Source organism: Hemiscyllium ocellatum, chromosome 34 (genome assembly GCF_020745735.1).
Source record: "Hemiscyllium ocellatum isolate sHemOce1 chromosome 34, sHemOce1.pat.X.cur, whole genome shotgun sequence".
Taxonomy (NCBI): Eukaryota; Metazoa; Chordata; class Chondrichthyes; order Orectolobiformes; family Hemiscylliidae; genus Hemiscyllium; species Hemiscyllium ocellatum.
The window spans coordinates 24,679,722-24,697,378 of NC_083434.1; the positions used below are offsets into that span (position 1 = coordinate 24,679,722).

At 40.4% G+C, this 17,657-nt stretch overlaps 1 protein-coding gene across 1 annotated transcript in view; it reads right to left on the reverse strand.

Annotated features, from left to right (window-relative positions):
• The window catches only part of LOC132832156 (NFX1-type zinc finger-containing protein 1-like), a 60,007-nt gene that overhangs the window by 24,546 nt on the left and 17,804 nt on the right, over positions 1-17,657 (reverse strand). Inside the window, 4 exon segments of the mRNA XM_060849905.1 lie at positions 4,728-4,875; positions 11,131-11,274; positions 14,226-14,374; positions 16,790-16,918. Coding sequence (XP_060705888.1) covers positions 4,728-4,875; positions 11,131-11,274; positions 14,226-14,374; positions 16,790-16,918 — 570 coding nt within the window.

The window sequence follows — 17,657 nt, forward strand, 5'->3', positions numbered from 1 at the left end:
TCTCTAGCACATAGTTTGTGACATAATTGAGTACCAAACTCAATAGTGCTTTTTTGATCGTAGAGTGGTGGTTGTTGAATTTCTTTGAAAAGTTACCAACTGGCAGTTCAATTCCATCATCATCTTCCTGTAGCAATACAGCTCCAACTACTAGGTCACTAGCATCGTTGGAAACTTTGAAGGGTTTCAAAATGTTTGGTGTAGCTAAAACTGGTGCAGTGGTTAATATTTATTTTAAATTGTTAAATGCCTCCTGGCACTGTTCTGTCCACCAAAATGTTGTGTTCTTCTTCAGAAAATCGGTTAATGGTGCCACTACACTGCTGAAGTTTGGAACAAACGTCCGATAGAATACGCTTAGTCCCAAAAATCGAAGCACCTCTTTCTTCGAGGTTGGTCGTGGAAATTCCTCGATGTCCTTCGTCTTTGCATTCCTTGGGGTCAACCTTCCATGACCGATGTTATGTCCCAAGATTGTCACCTCTGCTTTTGCAAATTCAGTTTTGTTTAAGTTTATCACCAGTTTTGCTTCTCTTAATCGGTCAAAAAGTTCTGCCAACTGTACCAGTACTCACTAAAGATTATTACATCATCTAAATAGCCTGCACAGTTTGTTAGCTCAGCCACAACGTTGTTTGTGAGTCTTTGGAATGTGGCAGGTGCATTCTTCATTCCAAAGGGCACCACTTTGAATTGATATAGTCCATTTGGGGTTACAAATGCAGAAATTTTTTTCACCTTCTCTGATAATAATATCTGCCAATAACTACACAAGAAGTCCAACTTTGTGATGCAACTGGTTTGTTCAACTTTCTCGATGCAGTCCTCCAATCTTGGTATTGGATAGGAGTCTGATTTTTGTAACGGTGTTGACCCTCCGATAATCCATGCAAAATTGTTGAGTCCCATCAGGTTTAGAAACTCAGACGATCAACAAACTCCACATGCTCTGACTCGGTTCGATGATATCTTCTTTGAGCATCCTTCTGGACCTGTCTGGCTTTGAAAGGATTAAACCAATAGGGTTGTCGTTTTATCGGAACAGTATTCCCTACATCTGCCTCATGCACAATAGCATTAGTCTTTCCCATCTTTTTCCTACATATGTCCTCATACTGCAGTAACAAACCTTTCAACTTGCTCCTGAGACAGATAATTTAATAACCTACCCCACACCTCAAGGACCTCCTCATTGTTTAACATATTTTCAGGGACATCAAATTCCACAACATCTCAATTTGATTCCTCACTGTGTGGGGCAGTAACTAACACCTGTGTCTCAAGTTCTTTCAGATAACGATCCTCAGGAATATCCTCCGCCTCCTTTTCAGAGTACACGTCCATATATAGATCTTTAATTGTCTCGTCTTTTTGTTGCAAGTCCATTAGCCTTTCAGGACTAAACACCTCTATCTGAGCCCCTGCCTGTTCAGGTTTTTCTTGCACCATTACATCAAACAGGGTGTTGACTAACTGAACCTCAACTCCTTCATATTTCTCTTTAGTTTTTGTTTCATGCTGTGACTTATGATAATGGGATCTTGTTACTACACAGTTTGGGAAAATACCTGGATATTTTTCTTTAACTCCTCAGTTTCCTGCTCCTTGGGCCTTTCCACAACAAGGAATGTCACTCCCACCTTGGACCCTGCTAAATTGTCCCCAAGAACAAATTGGATTCCTGGAACTGACACTCTGTCACTCACTCTCACTGTTATTTCCCCAGTCCTGAGTTGGCATTCCAACCTGACCTTACATAGGGGAACGCTAAATTTCTGTCCACCTATCCCACAAAATAACTACTCTCTTGGTAACAGGTCAGAAAGAGTGCGAATTTGTTCATCTCTTACTATTAGAGACTGGTTAGATCCTATATCTCTCAAAATTATAACTTCTTGCCCTTCTTCCCCTGCACTTCCTGAGTAAACTTTACCCACAGAGGCAAATTCTTTAGGAGATCGGGCACTAACTCCACACTCAACCCCCACCTAAGCTGTGCACTCTCCTGCAGCTCCTTGGCCTTTCCTAGGATTTCCTTTACTACTTTCACTAATGCCACTGGATTAGCTTCTTTTAACACATCTTTGCCCACAGTGCCTTTCTTTAATGACCAACACTGTGACTTTCCATGTCCCACTTTATCACAGTGGAAATGCCGGAGGCCTTTCACCTCCTTTCCACCCTCTTGGGCTTTTTTATCCTGTGGTAAAATATTAACAGTGTTCTCTACTCTTTGTTTTGCAGTGTAGTATCTCCCCTTCTACCAACTTCTATCCCTCACAAGATAAAATTCTTGCCAGAAGCTTGCCATGTGCACCAACATGTACTCATCTGCTAACTCTGCTATTCTTCTCACTTCCTGAACTTTCTGTTCATCTACATGAATTCTTATCATCTCTGTTTTTGAACTCCTCCAGCAGAATAAACTCTCTTAGAGCCTCAAAGGTCTTACCTATTTTTAAGGCTAACACCAATCAACATGATTATGTTTAATTCTTTCGAACGCAACTTAAGTCTAACCTGGTTCCTTCTTTATGTTTTTGAACTGCTATGTGCTTTTGGTACTAATTCATAAGCACTTAAAATAGCCTGTTTAACCTCTTCATAATCTCTTGACCCTTCATCTGACAGTGCTGCAAATACATCAATAGCTCTGTCTACCAGATTAGTCTGAACTAGCATAAATCCTCAGACCACTTCACTGCCTCGCCAATTTGTCAAATAAAATAAAGGTGGCTTCAACATCTTTCTCATCAAAATGTGGCAAAGTTTTGACATATTTGTATATATCACAACTTGCTCTTTTAATCTCCATCCTGTTAACTTGACTTTGCTGACTAAGTCATAACTTCTCAACTTCAAATTCTCTCTCTTTCACACTCTCTTTGCTCAACTAAGAACCTTCTCTCTCTTTCGTTTCCTCTCTCTCTCTCCTTCTCTTTTCCTTTGTTTATCTTCTAACTCCATTTTCCTGAATTGTAATTTAAGATTTTATAACTCAACTGCATGTGTCTGTTTCTCTGACACCCCTAAGTGTTTAAGTAATTCCCTTAAAATTTCCACTTTACTTTTGTCCTTGGTTAAATCCAATTCTAACTTCTTTGCTAATTCTAAAAGTAAGGTCCTTCTTTCTTTCCTTCTAAACTTTCTTGGCAAATTTGGGTATCATCTTCAAACCTCAGAACCTCTTTAGGAATTTTAAGAGCCATTTAACCAACCACAAGAAACCAAAATTAAAGAAACATTCTCACTTACATTTTATTTAAAGATCTAGGACACTAACCTGCAAGCGTTTAAATCTACTGGGCTTTTCTTGTATCCTAAATCTATTCAAATCTGTCCAAACCTCAAACTGGATCTGTCTAAACAGTTCAAATCCCTGACAAGCCCCCAAACTGTTACAACATGGGGTAAATCCTTCTGCTAGTTTAAACTATGCACACAGAAAAGCTTCACCTTGCCTCGTAATTTGTTAAAGTATGAGTGACAAATAACTACCAAACCCCACTACGTGAAGAAAAATTAACAATTTATTCATTAGATTAGATTAGATTACTTACAGTGTGGAAACAGGCCCTTCAGCCCAACAAGTCCACACCGACCCACCGAAGCGCAACCCACCCAGACCTATTTCCCTACATTTAACTCCTTACGCCTAACACTACGGACAATTTAACATGGCCAATTCACCTAACCTGCACATTTTCAGACTGTGGGAGATGAAAAAATACATTAAACAATTATCTACACTGTAAACTTCCTTTGTCTGATCAATTTATCTACGTCCTACTGTACAATATACTGATCCGATAAAAAAACCCTGATTAAATTTAACAAAAAATGCAAATTTCAAAATGAATCAGCTTTCAGTCTTCCATTTGCAGTTTTGTCTGTAGATTTTCCTGTCTTCTTTTCTTTGGTATTCTGCTTCACCGATTTAATATGAAAAGGTACCTTTCAGAGAGTGATTCTGTGGACAACCTGTGTTTTGTTGGTGCTTTTTGCTGCTCTAACTTTTGAAATTGCCCGAATTTATAAAGCCCAAAACATCGGACCGTCTCAATGGTTTGATGTTATCCAAAACAATAAAATTCAAACTCGATTGGATTTTGGTATCTTAGGGCATAATTTAAACTGATTGGCCAAATTTGGATTTGTTGCATAAAACAGCAATGCAGCTCCTGCTATTTGTTTCACCACCAAATGTTATATTTTTCAATTTTTCAGCACACTCTGCCCCTATTCCTGATGAAGGGCTTATGCTCGAAACGTCGAATTCTCTATTCCTGAGATGCTGCCTAACCTGCTGTGCTTTGACCAGCAACACATTTGCAGCTGTGACCTCCAGCATCTGCAGACCTCATTTTTTACTTTATAGGTCTGTGCCAGCTTCTACTCTCAAAGGTACAGTACACACTTATACCTTCATAACAATATTAAGCACCAAACAAGATGCTCACAGATATAAAAACTGAAAATCCTGGTATGCAATGCCACAGCATGGGTTTAATTTCCACATCGGCTGAAGTTGCCATGAAGGACTCTCCTTCTCAACCCGTCCCCTCAGCTGCGCATGGTGACCCTCAAGTTAAATCACCACCAGTTGTCTCTTTCTCTCTAATGAGAAGGCAGTTCTATGGTTTGGTAGGACTCTTTCAACTTTGTATATTTACTTACAATTCTTTTTAAACTCAGGAAAAAGAAAGAGTTAGAACATTTCGTATTACCAGTCTCTGCCTCTATGTCATCTGAGCCCCTTTCTGTCTTTTCCTCTGGCGTTGTTGATCCAAATGTGAAATAGCCACCGGATGTAGGTGATATTCCTAACCACTCCAGTATGGTGCAATTATCAACGGAATCATCTTCAGAGGGCACCTTAAAATGTAAATAATACCTATTTAACAATTATTCTGATCATGGCCAAGAGTAATTCAGAATACCAGTTGTTGTTTAGTAAATGTTTTAACCAAAGATGTGCTTGAGTTAATTATTTGCTTCGCTGATGCTCCAACTCACAATGCTCAGATGTCAGCCAATGATAACAGTCAAGCGGGTGATATATTAGGCCCAGGACTAAGTAAGGGGAGTGTTGCTGAACAAAGAGACCTTGGAGTGCAGGTTCATAGTTCCTTGAAAGTCAAGCCACAGGTAAATAGGATAGTGAAGGCGGTGTTTGGTATGCTTGCCTTTATTGGTCAGTGCATTGAGTATAGGAGTTGGGAGGTCATGTTGCCGCTGTACATGACACTGGAGAGTCCATGTTTGGACTACTGCGCATAATTCTGGTCTCCCAGCCATAGGAAGGATATTGTGAAATTTGAAGGTGTACAGAAAAGATTTATAAAGACGTTGCCAGGGTTGCAGGGTTTGAGCTAAGGGAGAGTTTCAACAGGCTGGGACTATTTTCCCTGAAGCATCAGAGGCAGATGGTGACCTTATAGAGTTTTATAAAGTCATGAGGGGCATGGATAGGGTGAACAACCCAAGTCTTTTCCCCAGGGTAGGGAGTTCAGAACTTGAAAGCAGAAGTTTAAGGTGAGATGAGAAAGATTTAATAGGGACCTAAAGGACAACATTTTCACACAGAAAGTGGTGCGTGTATGGAATGAGCTAACAGAAGAAGTAGTGGGGGGGTGGTACAATTGTAACATTTAAAAGACACCTGCATGTGTACATGAATAGGAAGGATTTTAAGGGATGTGGGCCAAATGCTGGCAAATAGGATAAGATTAATGCACGATATCTGGCCAGCAGGAACGAGTTAGACTGAAGGGTCTGTTTCCATACTGTACAGCTCTATGACTATAATTGCAAACTTGATTAATGGCACAATAGCATTCTTCTTAATGTCCTGATTTGAACTCAGGTGTCTTAGCCCAGAGGAAGGGACATAACCACTGCTCCAACAGAGCCCTCTCTACTCTATAATAAATGTTAGGGATACATTTTCACTCTGTATCATTTACAGTATTGGTAATTAAGCAGATTAATATAAATAGAATAGAACCGTGACACACAGGCATATGATATGATTTCCAATTGCACTGCAGCAAAACTGCAGCTTTAGTTGTCCGTGGCAGATTATCTATTTCATTTGATCAAAATGGTTATGCTGCATTATGTAAAGTGGATAAATTGCTCCTGCCACCTGTTTCTGCTGACACCATAGGCATGTGTCTCCCACATGGGCCCAATACATCACTCCCCAGAATTAAGTGAGGATGGTGCAAAGTTTAAGAAAGTCTGTGTACCCATGCAGTTCATTTCTATCGTTTGCGTTTAGACGGTGACTGGTCAGGTGATTTGGATGTGAGCATAAGAGGTACAGTTGGTAAGTTTGCAGATGACACCAAAATTGGAGGTGGAGTGGACAGCGAAGAGGGTTACCTCAGATTACAACAGGATCTGGACCAGATGGGCCAATAGGCTGAGAAGTGGCAGATGGAGTTTAATTCAGATAAATGTGAGGTGCTGCATTTTGGGAAAACAAATCTTAACAGGACTTATACACTTAATGGTAAGGTCCTAGGGAGTGTTGCTGAACAAAGAGACCTTGGAGTGCAGGTTCATAGCTCCTTGAAAGTGGAGTTGCAGATAGATAGGATAGTGAAAAAGGCGTTTGGTATGCTTTCCTTTATTGGTCAGAGTATTGAGTACAGGGAGATCATGTTGCGGGGCTGTATAGGACATTGGTTAGGCCACTGTTGAAATATTGCATGCAATTCTGGTCTCCTTCCTATCAGAAAGATGTTGTGAAACTTGAAAGGGTTCAGAAAAGATTTACAAGGATGTTGCCAGGGTTGGAGAATCTCAGCTACAGGGAGAGGCTGAACAGGCTGGGGCTGTTTTCCCTGGAGTGCCGGAAGCTGAGGGGTGACCTTATAGAGGTTTACAAAATTATGAAGGGCATAAATAGGATAAATAGACAAAGTCTTTTCCCGGCGTCGGGAAGTCCAGAACTAGAGGGCATAGATTTAGGGTGGGAGGGGAAAGATATAAAAGAGACCCAAGGGACAACGTTTTCACACAGAGGATGTGGTGGAGGCTGGTGCAATTGCAACATTTAAGAGGCATTTATATGTGTATATGAATAGGAAGGGTTTGGAGGGATATGGGCCGGGCACTGGCAGATGGGACTAGATTGGGTCGGCATGGATGGGTTGGACCGAAGGGTCTGTTTCCATGCTGTACATCTCTATGACTCTATAAATATATTCACCCCATTGGAGGTATGAATTTTTGAATGAATGGACAATCTAACTAAAATAAGATAAAAAATAGATTTAGCTGTATTATTCATCAACATTATAAGCAGATAGCACGTTAATCTAATGCTCCCATGTCAGTCAAGTGGAAGAATCTGCTGTTGTTGATAGCCAAATATCAAGTAAACAAACTTTAGTTTGAAATTTCTCTTCAACATTAAAGGCTTTTGAAGATTATTCAGTATGAAAATTAACTGTTTGTACAATATTCTAATTTCACCAAGTCCCCTTCACCTATCACCCCTGTGTGCGTTGACCTACATTGATTTCTGGTACACTATCTAGAAGTATAGAATCTCTACAGTGCAGGAGCAGGATATTTGGTCCATCAAGTCACCCTACCAAAAAATATCCCACCCAGACCCATTCCATCCCTGTAACCCTGCATTTCCTATGGCTAATCCACCCAGCCTGCACATCCCTGGATGCTACGGGCAATTTAGCATTACTAATCCACCTAATATGACCATCTTTGGACTGTGGGAGGAAACCGGACCACCTGGAGGAAGCCCATGCAGGCACAGGGGGAAGGTGCAAAACTCCATATATACAGGCACCCAAGGCCGGATTCAAACCTGGGTCCTTGGTGCTGTGAGGCAGCAGTGCTAACAGCTGAGCCACCATGCCACCACCTGAACTGTGGAAATGTTATAATTTTGTTAAAATCTCTCTATGGAATGGTTACTTCCTTTGTCTGTAATCTACTACAAGTTTATTCAAGTTTACAATTCTGGCCTCTGCAGCAACTTCCTCTACTTTAGCCTCACCACTTGCGATCATATCTTCAACTATAATGGTCCTAAGCTCTGGAATTCTTCCTTAAAACCTTTCTACATCTATCACTCTCTTATATTTTGGGATATTCTGTTAAACCTTTCCTTTTAACATTGCTTTCAGCCACTAATTTCAATAATTTTAAAAACTGATTCTTGGGACATGGGCATGGCTGGCTGGGCCAGGATTTATTGCCATCTCTTACTGTCCTTGAGAAAGTAGTGGTGAGCTGCTTTCTTCAAGCACTTTATTTGCTGTAGCCACAATGCCGTTAAGGGAGAGTTCAGAAGTCTGACCTGGCGACAGTGAAAGAACTGCGATATATTTCCAAGTCAGGATGGTAAGTGGCTTAGAGGGAAACTTGCAGGTGATGGTATTCTCATATATTTGCTGCCCTTAACTTCTCGATCATAGTGGTCGTGGGTTTGCAAGGTGCTGTCTAAGGAGTGTTGGTGAATTTCTACAGTGCATCTTGTAAATAGTACACACTGTTGCTACTGGTCATCAGTGGAGAGCAGAATGGATGCGGTAGCAATCAAGTGGACAGCTTCATCCTGGATGGTATCAAGCGTCGTGACTGTTGTTGGAGCTGTACCCATCCAGGTAAGTGAGGAGTATTCCATCACTCTCCTGACTTGTGATTATAGATCGTGGACCGGCTTTGGGGAGTCAGGAGGTGAGTTACTCACTGCAGTATTCCTTGACTCTGACCCGCGGTTTATTGTGTTGATATGGCTACTCCAGTTCAGTTATGGTCAATGATAATCCTCAGGATGTTGATAATGAGGGATGCAGCAATGGTAACATCTTTGAACGTCAAGGGGAAAGGATTAAATTCTAACTTTTTAGAGATGGTCATTGCAGGACATGATTGGTCCTTACCAATTGTCAGCTGGGTCATATTGCATTTGAACATGGACTGCTTCAGTACCTGAGGTGTTGGGAATAGTGTTGAACATTGTGAACATGCCCATTCTGATCTGACAATGGAGGAAAGGTATTTAAAGAAGCAACTGAAGATGGTTCGGCTAAGCACACTACACTGAGGAACTCTGGCAGAGATGTCCAGGAGCTGGCATGACTGACCTCTGACAAACACAACCATCTTTCTTTGTCCTAGGTATGACTTCAAATCAAAGAAGAGTTCTCCCTGCCACCATCCATTCCTAAATCACACCTCCATCAGCTCCCATTGATTCCAGTGTTGCTAAGGCATCTTGACGTCACACTTGGTGAAATGCCGTCCTGATTGCCAAGGGCAGACACTCGGACCTCACTCCTGGAACTCTGCTCTTTTGATTATGGCTTTCAGAAAGCCAAGGAACTGGGTGGCTCTGGCAGAACCCAAAGTGGCTTTTGTGAACAACACACTCCTAAACAATTATACCTTGATAACACTGTTGATGGCACCTTCCATTGAATGATAATTGAGAGTAGACTAATGTGGCTTTAATTGGCGGGTTGGATTTGTCCTGCTTTTAGTACACAGGACATATTTAGGCAACCTTCCACATTGTTGATTGGATGCCAGTATTGCATCTGTACTGAAACAGCTTGCCTAGGGGTGAGGCAAGTTCTGGAGCATAAGTCTTCAGTAATACTGCTGAAATGATTTCCGGGCCAAAACCACTGCAGTATCCAGTGCCTCCAACTGTTTCTTAATATCACGTGGAGTGAATGGAGTTGGCTGAAGACTGGTGTCCGTGATGCTCGAGACCTTTGGATTGGTGACAGTACAGGACATTGGTGACAGATAACAATGCTAGTGGGACTGAACACATCCTTAGATTATGATCATGTGTCTGGGACAGTGTGTGTAACCTATGACACCACAAGTATGTTAGGCTGTTGGTTTACTAGTCTGTGAGACAGCTTTCCCAATGATCATCATATCCCAAGTATTAGCAAGGAGGATTTGGTAGAGTTGACAGGGCTGTGTTTGTCGTTATCATTCCTGGTGCCTAGGTCAATGCCAGGTGGTCCATCTGGTTTAATTCCTTTATTGCTTTCTATCAGTTGAATGATTTGCTAAGCCATTTCAGAAGATTATTAAGAGTCCCTGCTGTGGGTTTGCAGTCACATGTACAGCAGACTGGCCAGTTTCCTTCCCAAAAGGATATTCATGATCCAGTTGGGTTTTATGACAATTGGCAATGATTTTATCGTCATCATTAATTCCAGATTTTCACTGAATTCAGGTCCCACCATTTGCCATGGGATGGGATTTGAATGTGAGTTCCCAGATAATACCTTGGTCTCTGGATTACTACTCTAGTGATAACACCGATAGGTTTCATCTCTCACCAAATTTAATATGATCAGCTTTTATAAACTGTCTTGTGACATTTTACTAACTGAATTTGTTGTATAAATGTGTCACCATTTACCTATTTATGATTAAATACATTTGACAGCTAAATCTATCAGAAGTAAACTCTTCCAACTACTGGATCCAAGTGTTGGGCAGATCATAGACTGCCTCGTAAGGAATGCATGGTGCACTTATTGGAGTGGTCAAGACATCTTATTTAAAATGTTTCTTTAAAATCATGATCCAAGCAAAACTTAACACCAATCTGAAAAGTCTGTAACTTTGACAGGAATCCAACAACATTGCCAGTGAATACTGGACAATGCAAGAGAATCACTTTTCAGTTGCAGAATGCAAAACTCCGATAAAGAGTAAGTGGTGGATGTAGGTACAATTACAATGTTTAAAAGACATTTAGATAAGTACATGAATAGGAAAAGTTTGGAATGATATGGGTCAGGAACAGGCAGGTGAGACTAAATTGGTTTGAGATTATGTTCAGCATGGACTGAAGGGTCTGTTTCTATGCTGTTTGATTCTATGATCTCTCCCTCTTCCCTTGGTGGATTGTTGAAGGGAGAACATCTGTTATAGGGGGAACATCTATCACCAATTGATGAGAAGGAGTGGGAATGAAGGATGGTGCAGTCTCGATTTGAGACATTAAAAAGCCAAAATGGTCTTTGCAAACCAGTAATATTTCTGCTCATGATAACTATCCAAGATAAAATTAACAAGAATTTACTGTTTCAACATGTACAAGCACATCTGGACACGTACCGTTCCCACCCGAAGATAATGCATGTGCTTTGTAGAAATGTATTTAGACAACGTGTACAACTGAAGTACGCCTTTCTCACTAGCATCCAACGATGCAGCTAATACTTCAATTTGACGTTGAATCAATTCTCTTTCGTTGATCAGCTGCAGGAAAAAAAGAATAAAACACAGCTTAGAGGTAGTGTTTGGCCAGTTCTCTGAACTCTTTGTACCTCCTTGACTTTAATACTTTCACTATTCCATATGCCATAATCATTATTTGACAAGGTATCACATCAAAGTTTACATAATGCAAGAACTCATGGCGTAGGGGGTAATATTAATGCTGAAAGAGGATTAGTTCGCTAACAGAAAACAAAGCAGAAATGAACAGGTTCAGTTTTGGATTTGCAAGTTGTAACCAATGGATCAATGCTGGAGCCTCAGCTTTTTCCAATCAATATCAATAATTTGGATGGAGACCAAATGTATGATTGCTAAATTTGATGGTGACACAGGGTAGGTAGGAAAACAGATTGTCAAACAAACAGGTTACATGAGTGGAGCATATCTGGCAGTTCGAATATAATATGGGAGATATGAATTTGTCTTCTTCGGCAAAAAGAAAAAAGTAATACGCTTAGAAGCAGTAGTTTGTGGTACAGAAGGATTAAAGTGTTCTGGTATATGGACCTCAAAGTTAGCTTGCAAAGCAAGTGATTAGGGAGGGAAATGGAACATTATTGTTTATTACAAGATGAATAGAATATAAAACATAGGAAGGTTTAGCAATCATTGCATGGGATCTTGGATCTACTGTACTGTCTTGTTTTAGCTTCCTTACTGAAGAAAAGATGTTGCATTAGAAGCAATTCAGAGACAGCTCACTTAACTGATTCCTGAGATTAAGGGGTTATTTTATGAGGAAATGTTGGGCTGCACCCCCTGCTATTTAGAAGATAGGTAGCTGATTTTGTTAAAATAAATAGGATGGATGCTCAAACAAGGATTCCATTTATGGGACAGACTAGAAATAGGGGGTGCAGTTTAAAAATAAGGGCTCTTTTCTATAAGATAGAAACAAGGAGAAATACTTTCAGAGAATCATTCGTGGGTACAGTACTCTTCTCCCAAGCAGTAGATACTGAGTTCCTGAATATTCTTTAAGGCCAGGTTAGATAGATTCACAAGAGAGTGTAAAAGAGTAGACAGGCTAACAGCATTGAGGCCAGAGTCAGCTCAGTCATGACTTTATCAAATGGTGGAGCAGGTCCATGACAGATAACTGACCGATTCCTGCTCCAGATATACATTCATATGATCACAGCAAAGAAAATGAAGGAAGGATTTAGTACAACTATTCAAAATAATGATGGGTTTTTTTTATAGAATAACATAAGGAGTAATAGGAAGATCAGCAAAAAGAAACAGAGATGTAAGACAGTTAGCAAAAGAACTGGAAGGAGCAATTAACTTTTTTTTAATGGAACAAGTGATGGTGATTTGGATAGAATGCCTGAAAGTGTGCTGGAAGTAGATTCAAAACTAACTGTCAAAAGGCAATTGGATAATTTTAAAAGGAAAAGACAGCAAGGGTGCAGGAAAACAGCAAGCAGGCAGGATGGTTCTATGGAGCCAAGACAAATACAATAGTTCCCTTCCGTGCTGCAAGATTCCACGATTCCATGAATAAATCAGAAACAGTGTCCCTAGCCTCAGAACAATCTCTGATCTAAACGTACAGGGTTGTTCGAGGGTGACAACTTTAGAGAAGCAGCCAATCTCCACTTGGCTGTCTTCCGAGCCATGTGGTGGCTCACAAATGCAGGGTAGGGAATTCAGAACTAGAAAGCAGAAGTTTAAGGTGAGATGAGAAGGATTTAAAAGGGACCTAAAGGGCAAGTAATGGAGGCTGGTACAATTGCAACATTTAAAAGACATCTGGATGTGTACATGAATAGGAAGGGTTTGGAGGGATATGGGCCAAATGCCGGCAAATAGAGCTAGATTAATTTAGGATATCTGGCCAGCAGGAACGAGTTGGACTGAAGGGTCTGTTTCCGTACTGTACAGCTCTATGACTCTAAATGCAAACTTGATTATTGGCACAATGGCGTTCTTCTTAATGTCCTGTCCTGAACTCAAGTGTCTTAGCCCAGAGGAAGGGACACGACCAATGCTCCAACAGAGCCCTCTCTACTCTATAATAAATGTTAGGGATACATTTTCACTCTCCATATCAGTTACAGCATTGGTAATGAAGCAGATTAATAAAAAAGAGTAGAACCGTGACACACAGGCATATGATACGATTTCCAATTGCACTGTGGCAAAACTGCAGCTTTATTTGTCCATGGAAGATTATCTATTTCATTTGATCAAAATGGTGCATTATGTAAAGCAAACAAATGCAAACCAATACTATTCTATACTATGCCACGACATATTGAAAAAAGGGCAGAATACCACTGAATTTGGAACTAAATCAGGGACCTACATTATACCCCCTCCAAGCCTTGAATTCATATTTCTGAACTACCTTCGGATTTCCATTAACAGGCTCCAGAAGTTGGGATGTGATGTCCAAACAAAGTGTCCTTCCTTGCCACTGTGCCTTTATGGGACTGAATTTAGTTATGTAAGTGAGGATTTTGTTGGCAGCCTGAGAAGGAGAGGGTATGGTTGGGGAATGGAAGTGATATGGCCTCAATGCTCAGTCAGCCCTGGTGGCAGTTTCCAGTTGCCATGACACTAATACTGCAATGCATGTCACATATACAGGCACAGCACCTCAACAGAAAGAGAGAGTGATGAGGAGGAGCAGAGTGGGGACGCGGGGGGGGGGGGGGGGCGTGTGGAAAAGGAGGCTGCACACAAAATACTTGTTACATTTCCTACATTACCAATTGTAACTTCACTCAAATACTTCCTATAAAAAGTTCTCTGGGAGATTTTACTAAGGTTTCAAAGACCTGATAAAAGTGCGAATTCTGTATCTACTTTACGCAATTGACAGAAAGACATTTTCTTGTCAGTTTGCATTTTAATTATGTTATGCACTCAGTGTTTGCAAAATGAGCACACTCAATTGAAAGCATTCAATTTGTCAAACTCACCTCAGTTTGTGCTTCTTTCAAATATCTTGGCAGATCTTTCCTGAAGTTAAACTCCTTTCTTAGCTTATGCATAGAAAATGCAGACAGTATTTTACTGCTACTCCTTCCTCCAATTCTGACCAGCCCAGTGTTCATAAATTTGAAGATTCCTAAAATGACAGATCACTTGATTTTGTAGAATCTTAACAGTTCGCTGGTCAACTAAAAATACTGTTTGACACACAGATGGAAATTAGAGGAAAAATAAAGAGGGAGCTTCACCAAACTTTGAAAGGGCGGAAACTTGCCAACTGCTATATGACTCTATAACTGTACCCAGCCTGGTCTGCTCACTTTTAACTGCCCTCAGAAATAACAAAGCGAAAGTGAAGACTGCAGATGCATCAGGGCTCCTGCCTGAAACGTCAATTTCCTTGCTCCTTGGATGCTGCCTGACCTGCTGTGCTTTTCCAGCACCACTCTAATCTTGACTCTGAAATGACAGCCTATAGACCAGAGGACTCAACACTGACGTCTCCAATTTCAAATAACTTCCTCTCCCACCCAGCCCCTCTCCCTCCTTTCCACCAACCGGATTCAATCCTGCCACTGACCAACCAGATCTTACCCTCTACCTGTCTTCACCCTTGTTAGGGTCAAGAGTGTGGTGCTGGAAAAGCACAGCAGGTCAGGCAGCATCGAGGAGCAGGAGAATCACGTTTCAGGCAAAAGCCCTTCATCAGCAATTGTGAGGAATGTTATGCACTAGGCAAGACCCCTCAAAACCTCTTTAAGCAGGTAGTCCAGACTGTAACTTTGCTATTTGTTTAACTAGGTATATAGTGGATATTCCCGATGTGAAATAGCTGGGTCAACTGCCAAGTTTTAAACAAACAAAACTGATTTACAAAATTATGGAATGAAACACGAAGAACAGAAAATAAAATACCTGATAAGTTATCCTATCCAAACCCGACTTAATGATGCTGTTCCGAAAATACATGCAACAGTCCCAGTACACACATCCCTTATCACACAAGGTACAATCAAACAAATGCTTACAGTTTGCAAGGAGAGAGAGAAGTCCAGCAGCTTTTCACACATCCCCTGCTGCAACTGAACCAAAACAATGTCAGCTGCCAGGGCTGACTGAGTTCCATGATTAGGGCTTTTAACCTAGTTCAACTGTGGAGCCCTAGCTGACAGATATAAACAGGAGTGTCAGAGTTTCTGTCCACTCAGAGCTGGCAAACTGGACCAGTGTCAAGTACTATGCATGTGTAAGTAAAGGGTGACTTAGTGGCAGGTCTCTGTGGAGATATTTCAGTCTCCACTGAGCCAGAATGGGGAACTAAACCCATGCCATTGGATTTATTCTGAAGCCCATTCCTTCTACCTCCCAAACAGAAAATCCCCAATATTGCAAGCTTTTACATGGCCTTGCCAATGATGCTCATATACCAAGAATTATTAAAATAAATTAACTGGATACAACAAAAAATGAATAACATGTACATTTTCTTCCTTTGAAAATTTTAAAATCTGTATTATCTTCAGGAGAGATGAATTGGAAGGACTATTAATTCATGCTCAAAAGGGCAACAGAATTTTCACAACCAACCAACCAAGTTCACTGAGAAAACCCGTTTACAATCAGTTGTATGTTGGACCTGTCTCAGTACTCATCTAGCATGTGAAATCGTATGTCTTTAAAAATCTCCATCGAGTTTGTGTTAGACAGCGTCTGGAGTATAACATTGAACTCTGAACAATGCTCACTGAGGAAGGATCTATTAGAAGGAATGCATCACAATGATCAGAATAATTCCAAGGATTAAAAGGGTTCAACACTGAAATCAGGTTGCATATACTAGTCTTGTGTTACCTGGGGTATAGAAAATTAAATGAAGCTGTTCTAATGTTACATAAGTGGTAAAAATAAACAATGGACTATTGATCTCCAAATTTCATCACATGATTTTAAGACATCCATGAAATGAAATGGTTGAAGGGGGAAAGTACATAGACTTAAAAATGGCTACCACATCAGCTGACCATGCAGGTTATCCAAGCTTTCGTGAAGCCAGTGTGAAATAGAATAAATTACCTTAATATTTTCTTCAGGGTTAACAGATAATAAAATTTCTTTTCATATTACTCAAGAAAACCTTGTATTTAGCTCCATATTGATACAGTAGATATTAAATAACTACATTTACAATACAGAGAGGTATAGCCGCATACTAAAAAGAACCTTTTTATTGCAGCCGGCTTTGGAAAGTTGAGTAGAGGAGACCTGGGCACAACAATAATCAAGATGTTTAAAAGTGATCAAAAGAGTTGATAGAGTGGAGTGGAGCTGTATCCAGTGGTGAGAGAGTTCAGGAATAAAAGGGTTTCATCATCACCTTAAAATTAAACTGGCTGATATTTCTCCTACTGATCTGGAATCAGTATGTACACATAATTGTGGGATTGGTAGAAAATGTAACAACAGACAACACCAAACATTATAGCAATGCTCCAACATTTATGAAATGATAATCAACAGATTTAAATATCCACAGCATACTGGAACCTCTGACCTTCCAAAAACTGATCCAATGCATGATTTGTATAGCAGACCACCAATATAGGTGAACCAGCACCAGATTGCCAAACTTGCTCATTTGCCAGAAGAACCTTGGCAACTTTCAGTCCCAGGTAAGTCTTCCCTGCAAATCAGAAAGTATAACTGTTATTAAAGGATATAAAATTAATTTTGAAAACGAATCACTAGAGCATGTACAAAGCTGAATAATATTAGGTTTGAGCAGGAGTTCTGATTTGGCTGAATGAGCCCAACTTAAATGGGAAGGGGAAGGATATGTGAGCATTAATCTTGCAGTTTGTTAACAACATTAACTTGCATTTATGCTGCAGTTTTAATACAATTACCACATCACCTTTCACAACAGACCCTTTAATCTGATTATAACAAAAACAATTTGTCAACATTCCAAAAAGAATTGCTCATCGTGGATCTTAAAAGGGTGCTTAACAGAGCTAGTAGATTTCAGCAGCATGTCAATACCAGTGTGCATATCAGGGAGTGTGATGAACTGATGGAACCCCTTCAGCCAAGCCAGATTCCAGCCTCAAAGCTTTGAATCCGGTACAACTTCTTCAGAATGAAACAATCATACCAGTCTCGAGATGTTAACTATTCCTCTGTACACAGATGCTGCTAGCTTGGCTGAGTTTCTCCAAGATTCTCTCTGCTTACTTAAGATTTCCAGTATTTGCAGAATTTTGCATTTATGCAGATTCCAGATGTTTCTAGTCGCAACTAAAAATTCCTTTAAAATGGCTGTAGGCTCTTTTTTGTGGGGGAGCTAAGGAAGAAGTGATCGCAATGCTGCTTGGCGTAAAAGGTCAAGTCACCTAAAGGACTGTGGGACTGCTCTCTCATTA